The 25,687-nt window shown below is 32.3% G+C and overlaps 1 protein-coding gene across 1 annotated transcript; it reads right to left on the bottom strand.

The window, feature by feature from the left end:
- Positions 1 to 1,728: 1,728 nt before the first annotated feature.
- On the bottom strand, positions 1,729 to 25,687 carry LOC143224075 (transmembrane protein 135-like). Its single transcript, XM_076452538.1, has 4 exons — positions 25,413 to 25,687; positions 12,629 to 12,756; positions 2,142 to 2,234; positions 1,729 to 1,744 (listed from the first exon to the last, which is right to left on the bottom strand). The coding sequence occupies exons 1-4, from the start codon at positions 25,575 to 25,577 to the stop codon at positions 1,729 to 1,731; spliced, it is 402 nt and encodes a 133-aa protein (XP_076308653.1). The 5' UTR covers positions 25,578 to 25,687.

The following is a 25,687-nucleotide window of genomic DNA, read 5'->3' as shown; positions in this document are numbered from 1 at the left end:
AAATGAGCCATGTAAAACATTCCATACAATAAGAAGCAATTCCATGTATTTATTTCTTGCATATAATGAGAACATGAAAACTATAATTATGAGTCTAGAAATTTAGGAAAACTCCAAAGTATGATGGAATTTTAGTAAAAATAGTAGAAGAGTGTACATGTTATATTACTGAACCATTTTTATGTATCATAATTTATCTATTATGACAAACTTTTTCAGAGAAGTTCTAAAAAGTGTAATGATTCCAATACACAAAGACAGATAAGAAGAATAATCATGTAAATTATAAATTTTTCATTATTGCCTGTATTTTCTAAAATATTAGAAAAAAATGGTGAAAAACAGGTTTAATTTTTTTCTCTAAAATCAATAAAGATTTACAGTGTGTTTTAAGGCACTCTTGGCCTTCACACAAAGTATTTATTAGACCTTAGATAATAAGGAAACAACATTGTATTTTTAGTTTTAGAGAAATATGATACAGTGTGACATAAGTCTTGATAATAAGAAACCCACTTGAAGTAAAAATGTATTTCAGGATGGCAGTTATGGGTATTAACACTTACTAATAAAGCAGAAAACAACAATGGACCTTCTTAGGTCATCTTCAGGTTAACAGGTGTCACATAAGATATTATTAGATACAACTGAAATTCTAGGAATAAGAGACATAAGAATTAAAAGGACTTAAAATATTATTGTATATAATAGTTTTTAGAAAAAAATCATTTTAGTTATAAAACTATAATAAATGATGTTCCATAGACTCTGTAGTTAAACACTTTTTAAAAATATGTATAAATGATTTACATAATTATATTTAAGTCAAAATTTCTAGAGTTTCTGATGATACTACATTAACATTTGAATCTGCTAACACAGAAGAAATAAAAATTGAAATTAAGGATGGCTTGTAAAACAAAAGAGAAGAGGTTTTTAAAAACTACTGATATGCTAATACAACATTATACATGTATATGTATTGGAAATTGCTTATAATTATATATATGTCTAAATATTACTTTATCATAGTAAAATAATACTAGGGTTCAAATATAAATTTTAATAGTTCTACACATAAGCATTTTGTAAATTATAATCAAAATAAAAAAAAGTATCTTTAATGATAACATTAAAATAACTAAATTTAAGACATTTAATAATTTTTATCATATATAAAATATAGAATATTTAAGATAATAAAATGATGATGTTTGTTTAGTACAAAGTTAAACAATGATCTTTCTGCACTCTGTCCACCACACAGAACCAAAACACAGATTGTACCATTTTAAGTCTGTAAACTTACCTCTAACTCACTAAGGAATGTAATAAAATGAATTACTATAATTTTGTAATTTAACATGATTAATTAAATATTAAACAAGTAATGATATCAACAATGATGAACTAAACATTTTTGAGTTAGATGTAATTTGTAGTGTATTAATACTGTATTGTGTGTATTTGACATTTAAATAAATATTAAATAGAAAATACTGTCCAACTGATATGAAATAAGAAATTTTTCTTTATCAAAATATTATACCTAAATTAATTTAGGTTGTTATATGGTGAGTTAAAAAAAAAAGACTAAAAAAATCCCAGAGAATATTAATCTGCTTTTTTATTATTATTATTAGTCCTAAGATGGCCTTTAAACTCAATTATAACCTACAGCTGCAAAATTTAAGTAAAAAATACTTACAATATTTAAAACATACAAGGCTAGTGGTGCTGTCGCCTAAAGGAAAAAAATAATAACCATTTTAAAAAACATTTTTCACAAAATGACACTGTTAAAGAGGTGTTTAAACTATAAAATAAAAATTGCACAAACATACAAATAATTAAAATATTATAAATTGTAAAGTTATTATAAGCTGAGTCAAACTTTTAACCTTTAAACTCAATCTGAGGTGTTTCATACATGGACATAAAGCAATACAAACAAGTGTATTTCAAAACAAATTTATACAATTATAATTGATTTTTAACACACAGTTTAAAAATTCTACTTATTTTTAAAGGCACTGGTCACAGCAGAAGTTAAAAATGCATTTAACACCACTTGCTAGCCTTTCTCATAAGAAGAATAACTTATTATAAGAATATAGAACTATAAATAAAATAATACTTACCTACTTTCTCTTTCAATCAGAATTGCTAGAAAACTTCCAGTAAAAGCTGGTATGTAAGCACAGTGTAGGTAGTAGAATTTTCCCATGATTTTCCTAAGATAATATGAATCATATAAATACTTCTCTCCATAGAACTGACAACTAATATTTTGCTTCAAAAGACACCCACTTATCTTATGAACAATGTAACGTTTTGAAACAGCTATTTGTGGGATAACAGAATTATTTCTGTACAGTGTTTCATCTCTTACAGTGAAAGGCAACCACATACAACATTTAAGTTATAACATCATTTCAATGAAGTTGAAATGAAATTTGCATATAAATAAATCCATTATCCCAGAAATAGCTGTCTCAAAACTTCATATTGATAATAAACATCTCACGCTATTGCTACAAAATTTCTGCCCATGTTATAAGACCTACAGGTATTAACATGTACTGTGCTACTTTACAATGCAATCAGCACCACCAATAAGGTGCAACATCTCTCATACCGTCATGCACAGTACAAGTATCTCATGTACTAACAAAGACTCATTCCTGAAGAGGCAAAAGAAATACACCAGAAATGAAGAAGGGTTCAGATGAAGAAAAATGTTATCTTCATAAAAGTTACACACCTCTCCACAGAACTAATAGCTGGATTCCCACATTGGTAAGATAGTGGAGAGATGAGCATATATAAAGAAAATTAACAAAGATGATAATATACAGCTCCAGAAAGAGAAAATTCATGGAAAGTATTACCTCACTAGAGGGTGGGGAGAAATCTATTGAAATTTCACTTGGCAGAAAACCATGTCTAACTTTACCTATATATATACAACCTATATATATGTATCTATGTCTAAGAAGGTTGTTAGAGCACGTATATATTGTGTATTTACAGTATACAGCTCAATAGTTGTGATCCTTAGTATAATGTTGGCCTGTACAACACTTCCAGGTAAACACCTCCAGACATACTACCAATCAAATATGCATCTACTAGTCTCATATCAATAAAATTACATCAACCCAAAGGATAATTCTCCATGTGAGCAGTTTCATTTGGAGGACAGATGTTCTCCATTTACTGTACCAAAAGAAAATGGAAGGAATTTGCATAGGGATTAATACCATTGAGGTACTTGAAACAAACATAAATCATTACAATGTCTCAAACTGATAGACTGTGCAATTTGTTACCATGAATAAGGATAACAGCCAGGTATGAGGACAAAAGCACATCTTATGCTGTGTTTTTCCAACAGCTAGAGATTGGGGAGTGGTAAGGATTCCTGTTCTTCATTGGAATAAGGGGAAGAATAAATGCACTAGATAGCCCATAGGAACATACCGCTGTACAAAAATTGCAACAAGTGACCATAAAACCCCTGTTTTTACAAGCAGAACATTCAAAATTCCAGCAATCTAAAGAAGATCAGAGATTGGCAACAATCTATTTCTGATTTTCTCATGTAAGTCTGTGTGTGAACAATCCAGTATGAACATATTTATGCCATAACACATCTCAAGATGAACATGTAATGTGGTCTCATGGAACGCCCCATCTCAATAGTGTGCATGATAGACTTTATAGGTCTCACAGTGCAGGTTTTGGATAACAGTATGCTTGGATAGGTACCATTCACCACAAAGAGGAATACATGTGAAGTAGGTCCCTGAAAAAAAACAAAAAACAAAGATACAAAACTAACTTACCCACTCAGAGTTGTACCCATGTACAGAGAATGGACACAAGGGAAATATTATATCTATTTGAGTAGAAACTTACTAGATGGTGCAGGTAGCACAAAACAAAAAGTGTGGGGAGTAGTCAACATGCTAGCCAAGATATTCTCCAAAGGATGACAGAAATGAGCAGCCAAAAACACTGGAAGGAAAAAGATCTGATGGGAAAAGAAAACAGAACAATTGACAAAATTCAGGAGAAAGAGAGTGAGAACCATGGAAGGGTACTGTAATACTATAATGAACAGATCAGACACAGGAAACAGTATGATCAGAGCAGGAGGAAATATGGGATATAGAAGGAAGGGAAAAAAGGAATGATGGTGAAATCTCCTTGGTGGACAGATGATGTTTGGGAGAAAGAAGGAAATACCTCTTTAAGGAAAGGTAATATAAAGAACATCGGAGTAATGTTCAAAGAAAGGAAGAGAAAGAGCTTGGAGAACAACATTTATACTCCATTCCAACACCTGAGTGGTGTGACAAAGACTAAGGAGAAGCATAAAAACAGAATATTCTCCACTCATGTTTATACACATACATGGAAGGAAAATGGACATAGTGAGGCTACAAGGACACTACATTTTTGGATAGGCCTAAACCCCTCATAAGGGACCAGACAAAAGCCATGACTGAAGCCAAAGTGTGGGAGATGAAGCACTCTTGGTTGAAGTTGCCAGAGGATGGACTAGGAGAAAGGAAGTTATAATAGAGGTAGTTTCCACAGAAGGAACAGAGACAGAAACCATGGATGAACCAGCTGAAAAAAGAGCCACAAGATAGAGTGGATTGGATGAGAGAAATAACTTGAGGCAGAAGACAAATGGAAGGATATGCACAAATAAAAAGGTCCTTCTGTTCCTGGCTGAACACATCCACAGTCATGGCCAAATAATGTGAAACTGAAGACCAAAAGAGAGGAAGTCTGGCATCAAACAAGTAACAAATGTATTCAATTTGAGTACATCCAAATAAGAGCATTACCACTAGAATACCTTGGGGATTGATATATCACTCCATAAATAAAATCTTGTTCAGACAGAACAGACTAACTATGACAAGATTTACAGCTCCTGGTGTGTGATAAGCCAGCAAAACAAATTTAATTACAGTATACCCTCACCTGTTCGCGGTTCCCCCATTCGCGGCCCCGCATATTCGCGGTTTAGGCTCTTAACCCTATCACATCGTATGCCGGTATACCGGGTTAGCGTCATAACGTCATAAAAATGAATGCTCGGTAAACCAGGCTTTTGTAGGTAATAGAGATTAAAAGCACTTTTCGAGGGTATGTCTGTATTTACTCTCTCAAGCAGTTTTATCGATTGACGTCTTTATCGAACAATGGGCTGAGCTGCTATTGGCTGACTGCCTCAGCTTCCCCCACAACGCAAATGGCAAAGCACAGCCGGTAGCGCACTACACACGCACACACACAGCGCTCGGTCCCGAGGAGGCTAGGAAATAGGTTTGAATTTAGCCAATGGCTGACAGCTTTAGTTTCTCCTTCTTGCTGATTGGCTGCATACGCGTGCTGCTGATCAGCTGTTTCTCTCTTTCATTCGCGCGTGAGTTTTCAACGTGGTTGTTTGGACTGTAAATTCAAGTGTTTATTTTTACAATATTATTTACACCCTACAATGCCATTCAAATGCCCTACACCACCAGCTTCTGGCAAGGAACCTAAGCACCAGAAAAAGGTTATGCATCCTGACATCCAACTGGTTTCATCAGTGTTTCATCCCTCAAGTGGTAGAATACCTTTGCAAAAAAGAACTCGAATTTCGAGTGTTGCTGATCATGGATAATGCTGGCGATCACCCTGTGGATTTGTATCATGAGGAAGTCCAGATCGAGTTCCTCCCTCCCAACACAACATCCCTCCTCCAGCCTATGGATCAAGGAGTGGAGTGATTCGTGCCTTTAAGGCACTTTACACTGGCAACTGTCTTCAACAATTAGTTGATGAAATAGACGAGAATGAGGACTTCCAGTTGAAAGTGTACTGGCGCAATTTCACAATTGCATCGTGCCTGACAGTCATACACAAGGCACTTCAAGACAAGAAAAAAGAAACATTTAATGCATGTTGGAAAAATCTGTGGCCAGAATGTGTTCATGATTACAAAGGGTTCTCACCCGGATGAAATTCAACATGATGCTGTCAACAAGTCAGTTAAACTAGCAAAGTTAATCGGTGGTGAAGGCTTTGATGACATAACTTATGAAGAGTTCAATGACCTGATTAACGCCCACTCTCAGCCTCTAACGGACGAAGATTTGGCAGAGTTGACGAAATCTGCCAGTGAAGAAGAAACAGAGGGCCAGGAAGAACCATCACAAGAGGAAGAGGACGAGGGTCTAACTCTAGAACGGTTGGCTGAACTCATGTCAAAAGCAAAGGATTTGCAAGAGACTGCCAAGTCATGGGACTCTTACATGGTTCGTTCACTGCAATTCTCAAATGCAATTAACTCTACCATGTCGACCTACAAAACTCTATTCATCACTATGAAAAAACAACGGAACCAGATGCCAATAACTATGTTCCTAAAGAAGGTACCCAAACGTCAAACCAAGCCACACCAAGAAAGTACTACACCTCCTGACTCTCCTAAAAAAACAACACAACCTCTTGACTCTCCTGAAGAAATGAAGCTTTCTCCTTAAGTGCCTGAAGAGGAGGAGTAATTACCTAAAGTGCTGTAAAGCAGCAGCTAAGCTGTGCCATACTGTACATTAGTGTTATCATCATCATCGTATGGCACAGCAAATTTCATCATCATTTTATTATCATTCATTATTGGTGAGTGCACAAACAATATTAAATTTTTTTTCAATTATTATTGCAATACAGTACGTATTTTTTTATAAATGCATACACTGTATGTACAGTGCATATTCATTATTACTGTGTATTAATAATGTTTTTAATTGCATATTACTGAATTGTACTGTACTGTATTATTATTACCTGAACTGTGCGTGCACTGTATTTATCTGTCTAAGTTTGCCTTTAAATTTGTTCCACTTTCTGTCAATTCTAATACATGTGTTGTAATGATAGAAAATGACTTTACGGTACAATAATACAGTATGGGTAACTATACTATGCGGTGTTACTGTCCTCCTGTACTTACGCTTTCTTTTTGATTAAAATATTGTTGCAGTACAAAATTAAAATGTGTTTACATTATCATTACTACATTAGTGAAATACATGACTGCATGCAATATTACTACATTATTACTGTATTAATGAGTAAGAGTGTCTTTAGAAAGTGTCTGGGAAGCATTTAGTACCGCATATAATCTCATACATAGAAGTTTTAAAACTGCATCCAATATTCGTGGTTTTTTTGCTATTCATGTAATAACGAACCCCCGCGAATAGCAAGGGAATACTGTACTGTGAGCTCAGACATTTTAGAGTTCTAGGTTATTTGAGAAACAACCATTAAGTTGACAAAATGAATTAACTGTCATCATCTTCAGAAATGATAGAAACTGAACCATTGCCCAATGAACAGTAAGGAGTTTCAAGAGACCAATGCCAAGACTTAACTCCTCCTGAGACTAATGGCCCAAGATCTCCCGTGCATTACAACATGTACCTCATTCTCATATCAAAGCAACTGTAAAACAAGTTTTTCTGGATGAGGAGGAGGAAAGTTACCCCCTCACTGTTACACCCTCCCTGTCTAGCCACCAGAGGAAGTCAGAAGAAAGGAAAGCAGAAAAGGATATGTAAACCCAAAGAGTCCATGATAAAATGCCATTCATCTATAATACCCACTATAAGAAATGCACTTGGGGATGACCCAAAGGATAAGAGGCTCCAGTAATGTCCAAGTCCCCAAAAGAGATGGAACCTCTCAAAGAGGGAGAGAAGGTACTGATAATGCTCTCTGAACTTCAAACTCCATGATTCACAGCTCAAGAGGAGAAGGCTAAGTTCAACTGAAATGCAAGTTGAAAAAACAACCCTAGAAGAACAAGATATTAGGTGAGGTAGATAACAAACTCCTAGACAATCCAAATCACCTGAGCAAGCTTCTTTGGTAAGAAGTTGTGTAAGTGTGGATAACTTTGCAAAGAATTGAAGCAGAAAAAACTAGACAATCACATAAAGATAGACATTTAGCCTGAGAAAATATAAAAATCAGGCAAACAATAGGACCATCCAACAAAAGCATAGGGTGGTAATTTCATGCTAAAAGAAAGAGCTTGAAATTGATAAATTGATAAATCCATGGTCGTCATGGATAAAAAGTAGATAACGTAATGAAATCCAAGCAATATGGATGTGAAGATAGCCACCAGACACACTGAATTTCTTCATGAAAAATCTTGGAAGTCAAATCTAATAGACAGGTAGAATTCATAATGAATTTAAGCACTTCAAGAAAGTGATTCAAATGGAAGAGATCAAAATGAGGATGCCAATACCTGGTTTTCTTGAGGACAACAAAAAGTTGGGAACATAATTCTAACAGCTTAATGTTGTCCTTGATGAAAAGGTCTTGAACCACTTCTGTGCAGCACTGATGGGAAATGGGATATTTTGGGGAGGAAAGAAACTAGGACATAGGATAAAGCAGGATGTGCAAGGAAAAAAGGGAAAACCCTTCTAACAAAACTCAAATAGGGTTTGCTGAACAATGATATTAAGTGCATGAGCCTTTGCAATATGTGGGAGTACAACATAGTAACCTCCACATGTAATTGAACTGCAAAATGTTCAGTATGGATATCCAGTATCAAGTGAAGAAGGAAAATTTTAAATTAAGAGCTAGATGCAGCAGTCAATAAGGAAAGGGAAAGATCAAATGACATGGATGACATAAACATAATACAATATGCCTGTAATATCAAGTCTAAAACTGGTGACTGAAGTCCAGGTGCTTCAATAGGTTAAGATTATGCCTACTAACAAAAGATGGGGAAGCTGTCCAAGACCTCATTGTCCTGATATAAAGTCCTTGCATAATGACAGAATTCCTTGAAGATTGGGAGATCTCTCAGCCCATGAGAAAAACAGCCATCTCCCAACAAACTATGGCTAACACTTCCTCTGCAGATAAGATCACATCTGCAGCTGATGAACAGCAGTACCATCAGTAGCCATTGCAGTCCTAACAGTAAGTTGTGAATTTAAAAATATTGTCTGACTACTGGTAGCTAAGAGGAAAGTAAAATTCACAATCAAATAAAGAAATCCAACTCAATATTGGATTATAAACAACACTTTGAATATGTTCAAAATACACTAAAAACAAGAAAAAATGTTTGAAATCAAGCACTAGGTCTTACTACTGTTATGCCACTCTACAAAATAAAGATTGGGCTCAACTGCACAGGAGGAGTTTCTGCAATAGGAGAGTTTGCTGTACTCCTATTGGTGGAAATCTTTTGTGTGCTTCAATGCATCTGAACCACATGGAATTAGGTGAGAGTTTCCAAGTCAGCAGGGAGCAAGAATTTGCACTTTCTAGGTAAATAATTATATCGGAATGTGAAGAAATGTATTCAAAATATTGGCGTTCATCATCCACAACCTGGGAGCAATAGAACTAATAAATTATAATAAATTAATTCCAGAATGGCAGATCTATGATAAGTGCCAATCTCCAATTTTCTTCAGTGCAACAAACAACAGGACTAAAACCCCAGAATGGCATCAAGGACTTGTTCCACAATGTTAATAAACTGAAAAGAAGATACAGGCTGAAGACACAGGGAACTGAGGTAGTTGTAAAGAGAAATGTTGATTGTAAAATAGATAAAGCCTGTGTGAAAGCAACCATGTGGTTAAAAGTCTTCTGAAATGTCAGATGAAGGTTGGATTCAGAAACAAAACATATCTGTAATCCACACTGGCAAGATTTCCAAGAGCAAGGCAACTGGAAAGTAGTCAGAAGACAAGAAGCAGGAGAGTTGATGGCCCTGTGAGGCTCCCAAGAATGAGAAACAAACATATTGGTGCCTCTAGACCAAGCTAAGCAGGAAACCGAAATGAATAGAAATGACCACTGCTGAGCAGCCTAAAACTAAGATTGCACTGAAGTCCAAAAATCTTACACAAAAGAAAGGTCTTGCAAAGAAGTCTCTACAATAAGATAAAGGCTTGGCATATTCAAAAAATTATTTTCAGTAGTGGTGCAACATAACAGTTCAGTTTCAGTTACGACAAAAAGTGTTCGTACCCCTGCATCCCAAGTAGTTTTTTTGTTCATAACTTAAAAAGTATCACGATTAGGCTAATAGACGTATATTATAAATATAATACTAACACACATCTACATAAATTTTATGTAAATTAAAGGACAAATAAACTGTTTATAAACAAATAACCAGAAATAGGAGGAACAGAAAGTGTTCGTACAGTTCAGAACGTGTGAAAAAACTGATATTCCCATAAAAAGTTTGTTTAGTTTGGCAAATAAACTACATTATACCATTCCAGAACTAGACATTAAATTCATGATTATTGGAATTTAGCCAGCAAAAAATGCACTTCCGGCAATTTAGCGCCATTTCCGTCATTATCTGTTTGGTCATCATGGTGAACAGGAAACAACTGTCCAGCAATTTAATAAAACCGAATTATTGTAAAATACAAGTCTCGGTGTGTCTCTTTCCGTATTGCTACACAACTTAATGTGCCAAATTCTACTGTTCAAAGCATAATTGCCAAGTTTAAGCTTACAGGATCAACTGCTAACCTCCCTCGTTCCAGAAGCTCCACCTAAATTCCAGAGAGAACCAAGAGGAAGGTTCTCAGAGAAGTTAGTAAGAACCATTGTTTAACATGTAATGACACACAGAAACTGGTAAGGGAAACTGGGGTTAAAGTATGCACCTCTACAGTTACTAACATGTTACACTCTTCTGATTCAAAGCATGCCGCCCTCGCAGAACTCCATATTTAAAGCCTGTTCATTTAGAAGCATGATTGAGATATGCAAGAAGGCATATAGATAAACCCTTTACCTATTGGAAGAGTATTCTTTGGTCAGACAAGACTAAAATCGAGCTTTTCGGCCACAATGATGTTCGCTATATTTTCAGTAAGAAGGGGGAATGAAATCTTCCAAAGAACACCGTCCCTACAGTTAAACACGGAGGTGGCTCGATCATGCTATGGGGTTCTTTTAGCTCTTTTGGTGTAGTCAGCTTTCACCGCATCAACGGAATCATGAAAAAAAGAAGGCTACGTTGATATATTAGGCACTTATATCAAGAATGATGCTCGGAACTTGCGACTTGGGCATCGTTGGATCTTCCAGCACAACAATGACCTAAGCACACATCGAAATATGTGCAATCCTTGTTGCAGAGAAACCATATAAGCATTCTTGAGTGGCCATCACAGTCACCCGATTTAAACCCAATTGAAAACGTTTGGCATGAGTTGAAGACCAAAAAACTTGCAAGAGTTGAAGGCCTTCTGTGAAGAAGAATGGAAGAAAATACAAGCCGAGTACTGTCAAATGATCATGGAAGGCTATGAGGAGAGATTGTGCCAAGTAATTCACCTGAAAGACTACACAACTGACCATTAAAGTAGACACACCTAACACTTTCTGCCTCTTCTATATTTGATTATTTGTTTATAAACAGTTTACTTGTTCAATTTACATAAAAATTCATGAAGATGTGTGTTAGTATAATATTTATAATATACTATACTTTCATTATCCTAATCGTGATACTTTTTTAAGTTATGAGAAAAAACTACTCATGACATTGGGATACAAACACTTTCTGTCGCAACTGTACGTAGAAAGGGTAGGTTGCATTTCTGAAGTAGGTAAACAGAAATTGTACTGTTAATCAAAAGAAGTCATTTCAAGAAAAATCTTTAATGTGTTGTTTATTGCTTACAATATTCTCAAGATAAACCTTATTCATGAACTACTATATGTCACAAGAAGCAACAGACTTCAATCCTAATGTTAAAATTTATGAGAATACATTCACCAAGCAATGTCAAAATTTAACATTTGCATAATAAATTTTTCTTGTGAACTTATGAGGAAAAGGATAATCTTTTTAAAGAATCTTAATAATGAAGTTGTTTATGAAATAAAGTCTTCTGTATATATAATATATATATATAAAAAGGATATATGCATTATACATAAAAAAATTACATTTCCATATTTAGTCAAAACTACAACAAAGTGCAACATTAACACTTCAGCTTTGACACAGTAATTAATTCAAGCCTTTGCCAAGTCTCTCCTATGAATGATGACTAAATACAGACAAAAGCTTTGAAATAGTTTTATTTTTAGCACTCTGCTGAAATTTTATTATTGAAAGAATGATTTTTTTTTACAGTAAATACATATTCATTAGATTAATCAATTGTGTTGTTTCTGAAAATTTAAAATCCAATATGAAATAATACTCAATTATATACCAACAAATAAAAAGACACATTTCAATATTTACGAGTTTAAAGGGATTTATTATAAAGATTCTTAAATCTATTTCTTTGATAATATTTAATATGTTTTGCAATACAGACATCCATACTGACTACAAATGAATTCTTGAAAAATAAATACTTTCCAGTATTTTCTTAACATCTTGTATAAATATACTCATTTGGCTCAGATATGAAACAGTATAAAAAATATTCAATTAAGATTTACTTACACAATTCTACTTGAATGTGAAATAAAAATAAGTAAATAAACAAAACATTCAAGTTACAAAAATATATAAACAATTTTAGCTTACCTAATACCACAGAATATTGAAATGAAAGAAAATGCATTAAAACTGAGAAAACATGATGATATCAGTGTACTTTCTATGGTTTTCCTAAGTGTTCTCAAGTCAAACTTCCAACTAAATACCTGAGAGACCTAGAGAAAAACAACAGTTTGAACAAAAAATTTAAGAAAGCTATGAAAACAAAACAACATTGAATTTACCTTTGAATAAACAAACCAATTACTGAGTATAAAAAGACTAAGTTCAAAGAAATAAACTCTCCTCAATTTCTGAGAAGAATTTTATATATCCATAAAAATATCAAAAATTTTTATTGTACCAACTTAACACATTTTATTTAAATGGTTAAAACATTTTTATAAACATGTACACATTGAATACATTGATCACTTTCTATGATCTTCACTTAAGAGCAAACTATTAGATATGAGCATCACCTGGTGGATATATAATTGTTCCAATTTTGATAGTATAATCATAAATATTTTTCTGTATTGTTAATGTGAAGTCACTGTCATCCTTTTATATTCCACACAAGTGTGTTCGTGTGTGTATATAGGTGGATGTGTTAACCAAAAACAGAAGTAATAGTTTTTCCATCTTCTGTATATCAGACTAAAGCAATGTAAACTATCACATATTTTCAGTGAATTTACTCAAATGGATTCTTACTTCATGTACCAAATTTCAATGCAATCCTTTAAGAAATACCATAGATAAAACAACACCAATTTTGATCAAGTTTCTTCCTCCTCCATTGTTTTGTTTTTTCCTTCACAACAAAAGTTCAGGAAACTATAGAAGAACACACTTAACTTTTATGGATTTTTTTCATATTTGTTATACTGATAGATCTTTTCAAGCTACAATTATGCATCACATTATAAATATGAGCCAGATGTAGAAAGCTATTCAATAAATCCCAATAAAATTTAAGAAAAACCTTTGTGCATGCCTGCACAAATCACATGAGCTATCAGCCTAACATCTTTACTACAGCTTCACCTGAGAGCAAAATAAAGTTATTAGTATTTTGTCATTTGAATTAAAGATGGCTGATTTAGAGCAGCAAAAGTATAAGGTGAAAGGATGTACAGATACACAAGTATTTTAGTTTGGTTGTTTAGAGCTGCAGTGTGCCTTGTTTAAAGGCTAGGTGGTTCAGAACTCCATGGCTTGTGAAATTGACAAGCAAAAATGTTAGCATGCTCTGCACTGAACAAACAGAAAACATTCTAAGTAGTAATTATGAACAAAAGGGGAAAAAAGTCAAAAGAAATGAACTGCCCTGTGGATGATGTGCTCAAGAACGCATTAGAAGTGCTTTATGCAGAGTACCAGTTTCATGGATAAAACTTGGAGTCCAGTCTCACTACGCATGGCCTTGCAATAACTTGGATTAGAATGTCTACCAGTCATTTTGTGTGTAAAAAATATAACATTTACATTACATAAGCAGTTACTAATTGCAAGATGGGAAAAAAATGGCTTTAGAATCCAAAGATTAGATCCACTAATTCCAGTAAAAGTAGTGGTTTTTCAATGATGAAAAATTATTATGTTTATTTGGCATTTTTACTCTTTTCTGATAAAATACATATCTTTTATTCATGTTTTATGAGACAAGTTTCAATAGAAAAATTAAAAATGTCAAAATAATGGAATTTCCATAAATTCTGTGCTACAACTCAATTAAAGTTATGTGAAATACTTGCCTAATAAATAGGGCTAGATACCCAGCTATGATTGACCAGTCACAGGGTGGTATTCTGAAAGCTATTAGTGGTCTTTTCAAAAAGGGTGTATTAACTGCTAGAGCAACAGAATTTCAACTTGGTGTGAAATGTGCACAGAACAATTATGGACTGTTAATGCTGATAGCATTTTCAAATTCAATTCTGCCTCATTGCTAGTAGTTTTCAGATTCATCTTCTCTTCTGAACATACCTTACAGAATATTACACCAGTCTTCATCAAGGTGTAGCAAATTATTATCTCTCTCCCACTCACCTCTGTAACAACTATTTTTCTTTTCATAATCACAGACCCATTGTCTATGTTTTTCTGTTACATTTTTTTTCAAATGATCAGTATTTGGTTCTCTTCATTTTAGAAAAAAAAATTAACTTTGGACAATTTTTGTGTGATTTTGAATAATTTTATGCCTTGTTCTTCATGACTTTGAATTAATTTCTTTAAGTAACAGAAATCTGTCAAGCCCTTTTCCAATAGCATGACAATATTTACAAAATGTAGACAATACCATACCATTAGGCAGAGTATTACTAATCATTATTTCTGATTAGTAAAAAGGCACTAATTAAATTTAACTCATCACCACCTAAGCAGTTTTAGAGTATATTTGCATCTTTTACTTATGTTGCTGAAAATTTTGCTTATTACAAATTAAAATTCCTGAACAACTAATTTGCTGCTATTTCAATATATGAAACAACTGATTGCTATAAAGTTAGTGGTAATGTTAAGTGTATAGATTTTTCTATCCCTCCATCACAAGCGTTTGACATTTTATTTTTATGGTAATGGATATGTGGGAACAAAACAATGCAAAGATTTTATTTCATTATTTATTTTTATTTTTAGAGGATACTACTTTAAATAAATGTAAACAAAAAGCTGGTATTACATCTTGCTTTAGAGAAAAATTAAGATTATATATGAAATAAAAATCATTTAAGTAGTTTGAAGAAAATGAAATGGTTTCACTTGTGATATTTTCATGAAATACAAGTTCACAACAAAATAAATTGAGTTACCATATTTTCCTCGCCTAATAAGCCGAATTTCTGGCCCTATATTTTGGACCTGATTTTGGGGTCGGCTTATTGGCCGATCACTCCTTTCGAAATTTCTTCTTCTTAGGAAATGTTTTTCTTTTGAAAATTACCATAGGCGTAATTTTGTCCCATCAGCAAAGCACGCAAGACTACAGTGAAACGTTGTTTCTGGAATTTCATTGGTTACCTAATTACAGTGAGTGGAGCCAATAATGAATGACATATTGATTCCATCTCTGTCTCAATACGACACGTTCTGCTTTACTACAGAACGCCAATGATCACACACAACATGCATGCTGACGCTGAAACGAGAAAAGAAATCATTTTGAAGAAACTTGTCACTTCTTAAAAATGGCTTTGGTTTATTGGGCGGTAATAAGCAAAAACCCTCATTTTCAGAGCTGAAAATTGGCCTCGCTTATTCGGCATTCGCTTATTAACCAGAAAATATGGTATGTTAATATCCTTAGTTTCATTTCAATTAATGTGACATCTGCTATTTAATTCAGTGATTTTTCTGACAAACTACACTACAGAATATATAACAATTAGCAAAATAATAAAAATCATATAACCTGAATGTTTTCAAAATATAGGTCTTTCTTCTTTAGGGGCTAACTGGGAAAGTTGGTATAACTGAATAAGTGATATGTAAAGGGAGTTCAGTAATATCATCAAGGTAAACTTGTTTTCCAAAAAATGAATTTTACAATTAGCTACAGAACTTGCCCTTAAAAATATATTTTTTGGAGCCCAACTGGCTCCCTAAAAAATATTGTGTGAACCCTGCTGGTAACAAAATTTAACGATGCATTTATACACATATTAATTCAATGTCAAAAGTTAATTATCTCTTCTTACAGATCACTATTTCAGTGTCAGTCAAAAAAGTGTACAGTTTTGTTCTCCTTATCAACTTATGGGAATGGTTCAGAGAAAGAGTACGAGGATAATTCTAGAAATGGATGAGTTATAATATACCCTTGTAGTTTCTCTTGAGAATAAAGACTATGTGGTGATTTTACTGAAGCATACAAGATTATCTGGGGGATCAATAGGGATAAAGCTCTTTGATCTTTTTCATACTAATTTATTACAAAAATAGGATGCAAGAAAACAACACATCAACATGCTGCAAAAACTATTTTTAAAAATAGAGGATACAAGTTTAAGAATCAGAAAAACAAACTAGATACTAATTAAGACAATTTTACTTTTACAACAAAGTGATAAGTTTATGGAATAAGTTGCAATTAAGAAACAGTGAAGGCTGGCACCTCACAAGGTTTAAGAGCTGAATCAATGATTTCAATGCTGTATTCAAGGACAGCTTTGAAGGATAAAATCATCTCTTGTTATCCATTCACTGAAGTGGTGACACACATTACATACCTTTGTCATCAAGTTCTGGTAACTGTTTTTTATAGCAGTTATAAATACATGTATGTAAGTCTGATCAACATATAAAAACATATTAATTATCATTATATATTCCCAGTGGTTCAGAAATAAGCTTGTAGGCCTATAATGCTGAACTTCATAGTGAACACTGCAAAAAACTTATTGTATGACTTTGTGCTAAACAATAAACAAACATAAGTACACCAAACCAGAAAAAGAGATAAAAACACTGACTCTTAATTTTTTTTTCTAGACTTCAAATACAATTTATTTTTATGAACTTTAAAAAATTGCATTTTTTTTATCCAAAAGTATTTAATGACTTAAGAAAATGATTAAAATTTCCATCATTCTACAATAAATTAAATAAATCAGCATATCAAGTATGTTTATTTGTTTTAGTGTGAACCAAACAATTCTTTTTCTGTTAATCTATTGGTAATAGAACTGTAAATCATTGTTTATTCTGACAGAATTATAGTTTAAAATATATTACAAGTTAAATATAAATTGAAATATATACTATAGAAAATTTCTCAAAACAAGAAATGTTTTCAATCAGAAAGATGCAACAAATAGATAGCACTGTAGCAGTTGCAGAGTGTTCTGCATCCAAAAGTGATCCGAATAGGATTATCAATAATAAAAATAAAAACATTTATTACACACCTGGTCAACATTTGTTTCTTAAGTTTGAAAAAACTGTCAAAAAATGGCACAAAAATATCAGTTGTGGAGCTTTTGTGTTCTCAAAGTGGTTGTGTATTTAAAGTTGCTTTACTTTTTATATTAATTAAATGTAATGCTATTCTTTGATAGTTTAGGCAGAGTATTCATGATGAAACTTTGTAGAGTTCACAACAACTGCCTGTTGTGGAGACAAGTGTAGAAGATGATGTTTCGAAAGTCTTCCATCTTTCTTTTTCAAGACCTGAAGACGAATGGTGGAAGACTTTCAAAATGTCATCTTCTACACTTGTGTCTCCACAACAGGCAGTTGCCATCCATTCTACAAAGTTTCATAAATGTAATGCTCATTAGTGTTTTCTGTATGTTAAAGAAATAAAATGTAGCTATTTGTATTATTATATTAAAACTTAAAGTACATTAATAAGTGAAGAATATTTAGAAATGAGAGTTTTAATATGTAACAGCCTTTAGGCCTACAACAATTATTTTAAGCTATATTTTGGGAGGCCTTACAGTGCTAATTTAGTTTAATTTATTTACTTGTTTCCAGTGTTTGAGATTGAAAGAAAGGCATTGGTATATAGATGGAGAATGGAATGTGTTTATGAAACTATGTGTATATGTCTGCTTTTCTAACATTCATTTAGTTAATGTTTAATATATATATATATATGTGCAGCATATTTTTAAAAAAATTCATGTTAATGTGTTTTAGTTTATGGCTTAAATATTTTATGGTTATAATATAATTAATCACAGGTTGGGATTTGCTGTTTTTAATGCAGTTCTTCCTCATAATTTTTGTTTATTCATTTAATTTAATTTAGATATAAATTGTTTAATTTCACTAAAATATATATGTGTGTGTGTGTGTGTTTATATATCACATGCAGTAGTATACATGAAATTGCATTGGGACCAGTTTTCTCTAATTACACCACTGCACTGTAGCATAACTAGTTTCATTTTCAACTACTTCATGGACAAACTCCAGCTCTTACATTGTACTATTACTTAAATGTTTCTCATCATAACAGAATTAACAAACATACTGCTTATAGTTGACCTTATACAACATATCGTCTAAGTTGGGTGTATACCTTCACCTTACTACTAATAAAAAAAAACTGTTATTAGAAATGCTTCAACGAAAATCACTATTTCCTCGTTTATACCACCACATATGAACAAGTTCTTTTGATTTTTTTGTTTTAACCTAGGACTTCTGTACATTTAAAGAAAAATCAATTAAGAAATCTCAACTGTTCATTGAACAAATAATCACAACTCCAACTTTTCTTAGATTTTAATAAATTATTTGAGCTGTGATATACTTGTGGAGAATCTTTGATTTTTTTTCACACTTTAAGAAAATGACTTACAGACAAAAACTCCAACTAGAATATATTTGAATTATACAAATGAAAATACAAATATATATCCTTCACAATTTACAGTAAACTAGTCAACCTGGAAGAACAAAATATGGTTTTTGAGAGGACTTTGAAAAATCTCATTTTGACTGTAATTATACATAAACCTTTTATACATATTGTTCTATACTTATGAGCTTCTAGATGGTTATATGCACTTCCAAACAAGGTTATACAGCAAAAATATTATACACTGCACAAATAAAAATATGTATTGAAGTTCTTTTGTACAATGATAAAAAAGTTCACTGTTTTAAGAAATTTCTGCCATTATTTAAGTACTTTATTTCTCAAGCTTAAAAATATCATTGTTGAAAAGAAATGTCCAAGATTTTTTTTAAAATACATGTACACTGTTACTACATACTTTATTTACACAGGAACACATAATGGTAAAGTTTTCCTTTACCTACAAGGTCATGAAACTTTCCTCAACACCAGAGGTATAGGTACTGTTGTTTTATGAGTGCTCTTTTATACAGCAGAACAACTATGAAAAAATAAAGAGATAATTATTTCCTCCAGCTAATCCCAAACCAGAATGCTATATCAGGTGAAGTTTATAGGTGCATAACTCAGTGTTAAATTCCTAACAACTTGACAGCAACCAGTATTTTTCCATTGGTTTTCATATATATATACAAATCTATTTTAAAATGCATAACTGGTTTTATCTGTGCACAGCTGTGTCTAAGAGAAGACTAGATCCTTGTAATGAAACTTCATTCAAAATAGTGATTCAAATCTTATCACATACAAGAAATAACACTCCACTAGTGCAAATAAGAATCTTCTCCATATCTGTTTCTTACAATACTTTCAGCAACTTACAAACACATATTTTTACCTTTTATATCTTTTAGTAAATGTTTTCCCCTTAAGCATGTGAAGATTTATTAAAACAGGGATAACTGTTGCTATCAGTAATGCTTTCATCTGTTTTTACTTAATGTGCTGTACAAATACCTTATGTTCCATTCTCTGGCATATATCTTTAAAACAATGAACAAATATTTCTAAGTTCTATTTTTGAAATTTTGATATGGAAACTAGATCATAAGTTATTTGGACCTAGGCAATATTATCTAAGCTATAAATTTGTAAAGAATGCGATCTGCTATTTCATGCAATAACTATATACCAATTGTACCACAAGTATCATATTACTTAATGTTTGTTGCACAAAGCAAAAATATGTGCAGGTTCTAATAAATCATTTTTAGTTGTTCAAGATAGAGGGAGAATCTCTATTGTATATGGACTTTTTAAGAAAGCCTTATTTTGACTCTGATGGAACCAAATGTTTAAAGTTTTATTTGTGTTGTTTTATATTTATAAGATTTCAGAAATTTTTCGTGTGTGTGTGCATGTTTTATTACTTTGTAATTAAACCATCAACATCAAATTCACATTTAATTTTAATGTCAAGTTCTGCTTAAAAACTATTTAGTTTATTTACTGTTATTTAAATATTTTTATTCATTCCATCTAATTCTAATCAACTTCATCCAAGAGCAATTTCTTTCACTGGATGATTGGCTATTATTGCTGTCATCTTTTTGTTTCTAACAATAAAGTATATTCTTTTTTGTTTCCCAACTGGACTTTGTTTTGTTTTTCTTTTAATGTTAACACATCACTGCATTTGGTCTTTCAGACTATATCTGAATCTTAACATTGTTGCAATAGTCAGATAATTGAGCTTTATCTATTTTGAACCTTGGAATACTACACAATTCAGACTATTTTATAACTATAAAATGTTTACATATGTGAAGTATTAGGACGTGACCTTTTGTTTTGTTTTTTGAGAAAACAAGGTGTTTATTTCTCTACACAAAGATTCATCAACACTTTTCAAAAACTTGGTCCAATTTTGTGTCCTCAAGATCAGTTTTAAAGTTGAGAACATTTTCAAGTCAGTATTACAAATATAGCTTCCTGTCTTCATAAGAAGCCTGCAGTATTTTTTCATTTATATACATTATGACACGTATTTAGAAATAAAACTAAAATACATATAATAACCAATCCTTAAAACAACAGAAATTAATTCAACTTTACCAACACATAATTAGATAGCTGGATAATTAAAAACACTCACACAGAAAAACTAAAAACATGAAAGTTGCAAAATGAAAATAAAAAATAAATACACTTATGATTCTAGATTAATGTCATAACATTGTTACAATTACTAACTTGGAAAAAAGAAAGGTAAGTGTGCTTTCAGAATGTAATAATAGTAACAGTCATATGTGGTCCAACAGAAACAATACTGAAAAAGGTACATGAACCAAATAACAAGTGAGAAAGAAAACAGGAACAATTAAATGTTTTTACAGAGTAATTTAAAAGAAACTTTAAAACTAGGGCTAGCTATGTATCCACGCGATAAAGAATCGCAATAGAAATTAAAATTTGACATTATGACAACTGAAATGAATTTCAAGTATATATTTATCCCTAAGTTACTGGAAGCTTTTTCTTTTGAGTCAGTTTCTTTCTCTCAACCTTGACTTCTGGTTATGAATGTCCTAGATGGAATACATAGTCTTATCCAACATTTTTTACTTTCATACTTTTCACATGAGCTATTGTGTAAGCACCAGGGAAGACAACATAAGCTTAACTTTCTCCCAAAAAACCACATCTTTTTTCAGTTTTGAATTCATAATACAAATCTCCTGATCATGTGGAGGGTAGTAGAAATGCATTTCAAAGGTAATCATCTCCATTAAATTAATTTAATTCTAAAAATGTAAAGTTCAAGTAGCATAGACTTACCTAAGAAATACTGCAAGCCAAATATCCTACAGAGAGATGGACAAGAAGGAAATATAAAAATGTCATAATAAAGACAAATGGATCAACAGGTGCCAAACTCTGAGATAAGAGAGATAATGTACACAAATCACAACAACCTGTGTGGTCAGCTCAAACAGTACAAAAGGCACTGAACTGGATTCATATGAAGGAATTGAATGGAGAAGACCAGTTTCTGAAGAGGTAGGACCAAAAATGTAGACACCATGCATTCTCTTAGTAGGTTACCTCTTCATTTTAGACATGCTTTAAGTAGAATAAATATAAGGTTGAGTATATGGAAATACCTCACACACATATATTACATTGTTTTAACAAAAAACAAGCAAAACAAAAATAAATTAAAAAATGCTGCATTAATTCAAAGGATCCCAAGTACAAACTAAAATTATTAAACTATTCTGTAACAAATATAAGAATATATTAAATAAATATAAAGAAATTTTACTATAAATTTTAATAGCTATTTTTAGTTGTAAATAAGGTCATATAACAGTTTGGCACTACTTTATGCAGATGTACATCTCACATATAAAGGCTTATTCAGAGCATGACAGCTACAGTGGAGAATTATACTAGTTAATTTAGATAACTGGATGGGACCCTTCATGCTAGTACAATTTGTTTACTTGGCTACCAATTAGTGCTGCTCTACCATAATGGGGGCTGCAATGCTAATTTCAAGAGATAAGTTTACTTAGCTTATTTACCCCTAAATGATAGTACCTTATTTTTATTTTTCAAATAATTTTTTCTTCTTTACTTTGGGAAGCAGTTGCCTCTCCATAACTGTCTGTAAGCAGTGAAGGGTGCTACAGATGTGGGACGTTGAGGGTTTGAGCACCCACATCTCACTCTTCTAATTTATATTTTTATTGCTATTCCTTTACTTTATTTCTTTATGTGAGACTGGTGAATTGATGTTAAGACTGATAGATGGTGTATCTCCACTGCAATATGGGTTCCACTTCTCAGTCACCTCCAAAACCAAAATTGAATTTTACATCCCACATTATAGCTTGGACACTGGGATCCTTTCACATTCAATTTGTGCAAAATTATTTTTATTTTTTGGCTTGCGTTTTATTATAACAAACGAATATAATTAGAGATTTGGATTTGCTGTTTTTAATGTAGTCCTTCCTTTGTATTTCTTTTAATTTACTTAAGTCTGTCAGTGTTGGTGTTCTCTAATACTATATATATACACACACACAAACATAAGTGAAGTGACAGATCTGGATCCAGAGTCAGAGTGCAAAGTACTGACTTGTACTTTTTAATGATACACCTGCAGCAATCATATGCAACTGAAAAGGCCGGCAAAGTCACAAAGTTAAACTAATCAAAAGGCACCCATGTAAAATCAAACAGAGGCTGATGGTCCTGAAAATGAACTCAATATTTCAGAGACACTGGAAAAAAATACACAAAGTTGAAAGTGAAGCTTTTATAACAAACTGTCCTGGTGAAAACTAGGAGACAACCAAAGAATCATGTCTCTAATGCCTCAAAATGCTATGTAAAGACAAGCATTCAGAGGTGGTTAAAAGTACTCATCAAGGCCCCCTTTTCCACATGATAGCATTAGCTATTTCTTTCCAGAGGGCATGAATTTCATAGAACCCAAGCTCAAAGTGTGGAATAGTGACTAGGTTAAAGGAAACATACAAGAATACTGATTGGATGAAATCATCTATGCACTAAGTCTTATGTAACAAGAGAGAATCTGTGAGGGTGTGTTTGTTTTTAATGTAACTGAACTTACATGTTAAGAATTTCACATGACTTGAGACATCACTACAAAAGCAAGGAATCCAGAATATTAAGAAACAGCAATGTGATGCAAGTAAAAGTTTAAAAATGTACATAAATTATTTTACATTATTTACCTACAAAATGTTCTCCAGTGAGTACTTTACAACAACAAAAAAAACACTGCCAAAAGTCAAATTTGGCATGATAAAAGCTTAATCACACACTTAAGGTGATTGGGTACATTAAACAAGCTGGAACAACTGTAACAGCCAATTCATTTATATTGCAGTAAGCTCCAAATAGAATTATATTTCATAAAATATAAGCAACCTCTTCTGAACCTAAATAGTCTAGTGTGTATAAGATAACCACAAACATGTCCAAACTACATAAAAAGCAATCATCTGAACAAGATTATAGGTCTATCAGGATAAGTAATAGAACATATAAAAAAATCGGTTATCCTCCTTGTGCCAATCTGGAAACAAGCATAGATAGTTCTTAGATAAAGTATGTGATGCATCCAGTACATAAAGCCTGAACATCTACCTGGTCCAAACAAAAAAAAAAATATATCTTGAGAGAAAGATGATAAAGCAAACAACTTATTAAGTGTTAAAAAAGAAAAATAAACTGATATGTATGTAAAAGACTAATCCCAAAAGTCCCTATGGAAATGTCTAGTACATCAGGGACACTAGATGAGTAGAACTAAAAAAATACGGAAACAAAGAACTGACAAGACTAACAATTCCAATAAAATTAACATAACATTAAAACACAAGGAACCCTTTGGTCTATCCAAGTTATCCTATTCAATAAAATAAGCACTAAAATCCTCAAAGTCAGTTCTTATCATTGAATTACTTATACAATTTTCCCACAAACTCACTTCAAGAAATTGCATCTACCACATCTGAAGGTAATCTGTTCCAAAAGCTAACCATCCTGCAAGAAAATTAAAGTTGTTTCAGGTGAAGATAATTCCTACTCTGTTGAAGTATTTATTCACACCCCCTCTTACCATTATCACAAACGAGTATGAAAAAAGATGATGCATTAACACTACTAATTTCATAAACTATCTTAAACACTTAAGATCCCCTCTTACTTTTCTTTTTTTCAAAAGAAAAAAAGTTCAACAATCTTAACCAATCCCCAATGTCAACCTTTTTATCTAAGGTATTATTCAAGCATGTATCTCTCAACTGTCACACATACTGCACAAGACTCAAACATTTTAAACACAGACCAAAACCACATTCTAACTATTGGCTGCTTAACTCATGATTATCAGTGTTTAACATTTTTCCCTAGCATATTATATAAAACATGTAATTCACTTCACTATTAGATTAATATTATTACGAACAGTTTCCCACTGACTTAGTGTTAAGTCTGGGGATTTATAACATTAAACTCCAGGTTGCAATACATGTGGTGAACAGGGCATAGATAGCCCATTGTATAAGTCTGTGTGCATGAACATTATATGATATAATACCATCAAAAAGTAATTGGCAATCACTAAATCAATAATTATTGAAGCATTTTTTCTTCCTGTTTCACCAATACAAAACAATAAACTATAAATACAAGTGATATCTACTTACTGAGAGATTTGCTGTTGTTAACTGCTGAAAACTTTTGTTATTACAAAATATATTTTGAGAAGAAAAATATGGTAAAGTGCAGTAAAGCAAAAGTTTTAACCAAAACACCTACGATCTAACACTTTTATAACTATATTTAGTTTATATCTTATTAAGTTTACAACTATCAATCAAATTGAAAAGTTACACAGTATTCAAGTGTTTTTTTTTATATCGAAAGCATAATATTACTATTAACTGTATAAAGTCCATGCAAAGCACTTACCACATACAAAGAACCATATATCTTTAAAGCTTCTCTAAATGTTGTAGCGCCAACAGTAAAAGCAGCATCTGTACAAGAAGGAGTCCAAGTATGACCTGTTTCATAGCAATTGAAAGGCAATGACAACTCCCTCAAATAACTGATTTTATTCAAAATAGATGACATTGCAATGTATAGATTCTCATATGATAAACATGAAGACAGTAAACGATGTTAGCTTCCTAAACACCTTATTCCCCCGACAACAGGTGACTTCTCAACCTTAACATGTCAAT

The sequence above is a fragment of the Tachypleus tridentatus genome, chromosome 8, assembly GCF_004210375.1.
Source record: "Tachypleus tridentatus isolate NWPU-2018 chromosome 8, ASM421037v1, whole genome shotgun sequence".
NCBI classification, from domain to species: domain Eukaryota; kingdom Metazoa; phylum Arthropoda; class Merostomata; order Xiphosura; family Limulidae; genus Tachypleus; species Tachypleus tridentatus.
Note: the sequence above shows the minus strand (reverse complement) of the source record. Positions and strands in the feature narration are given on the sequence as shown.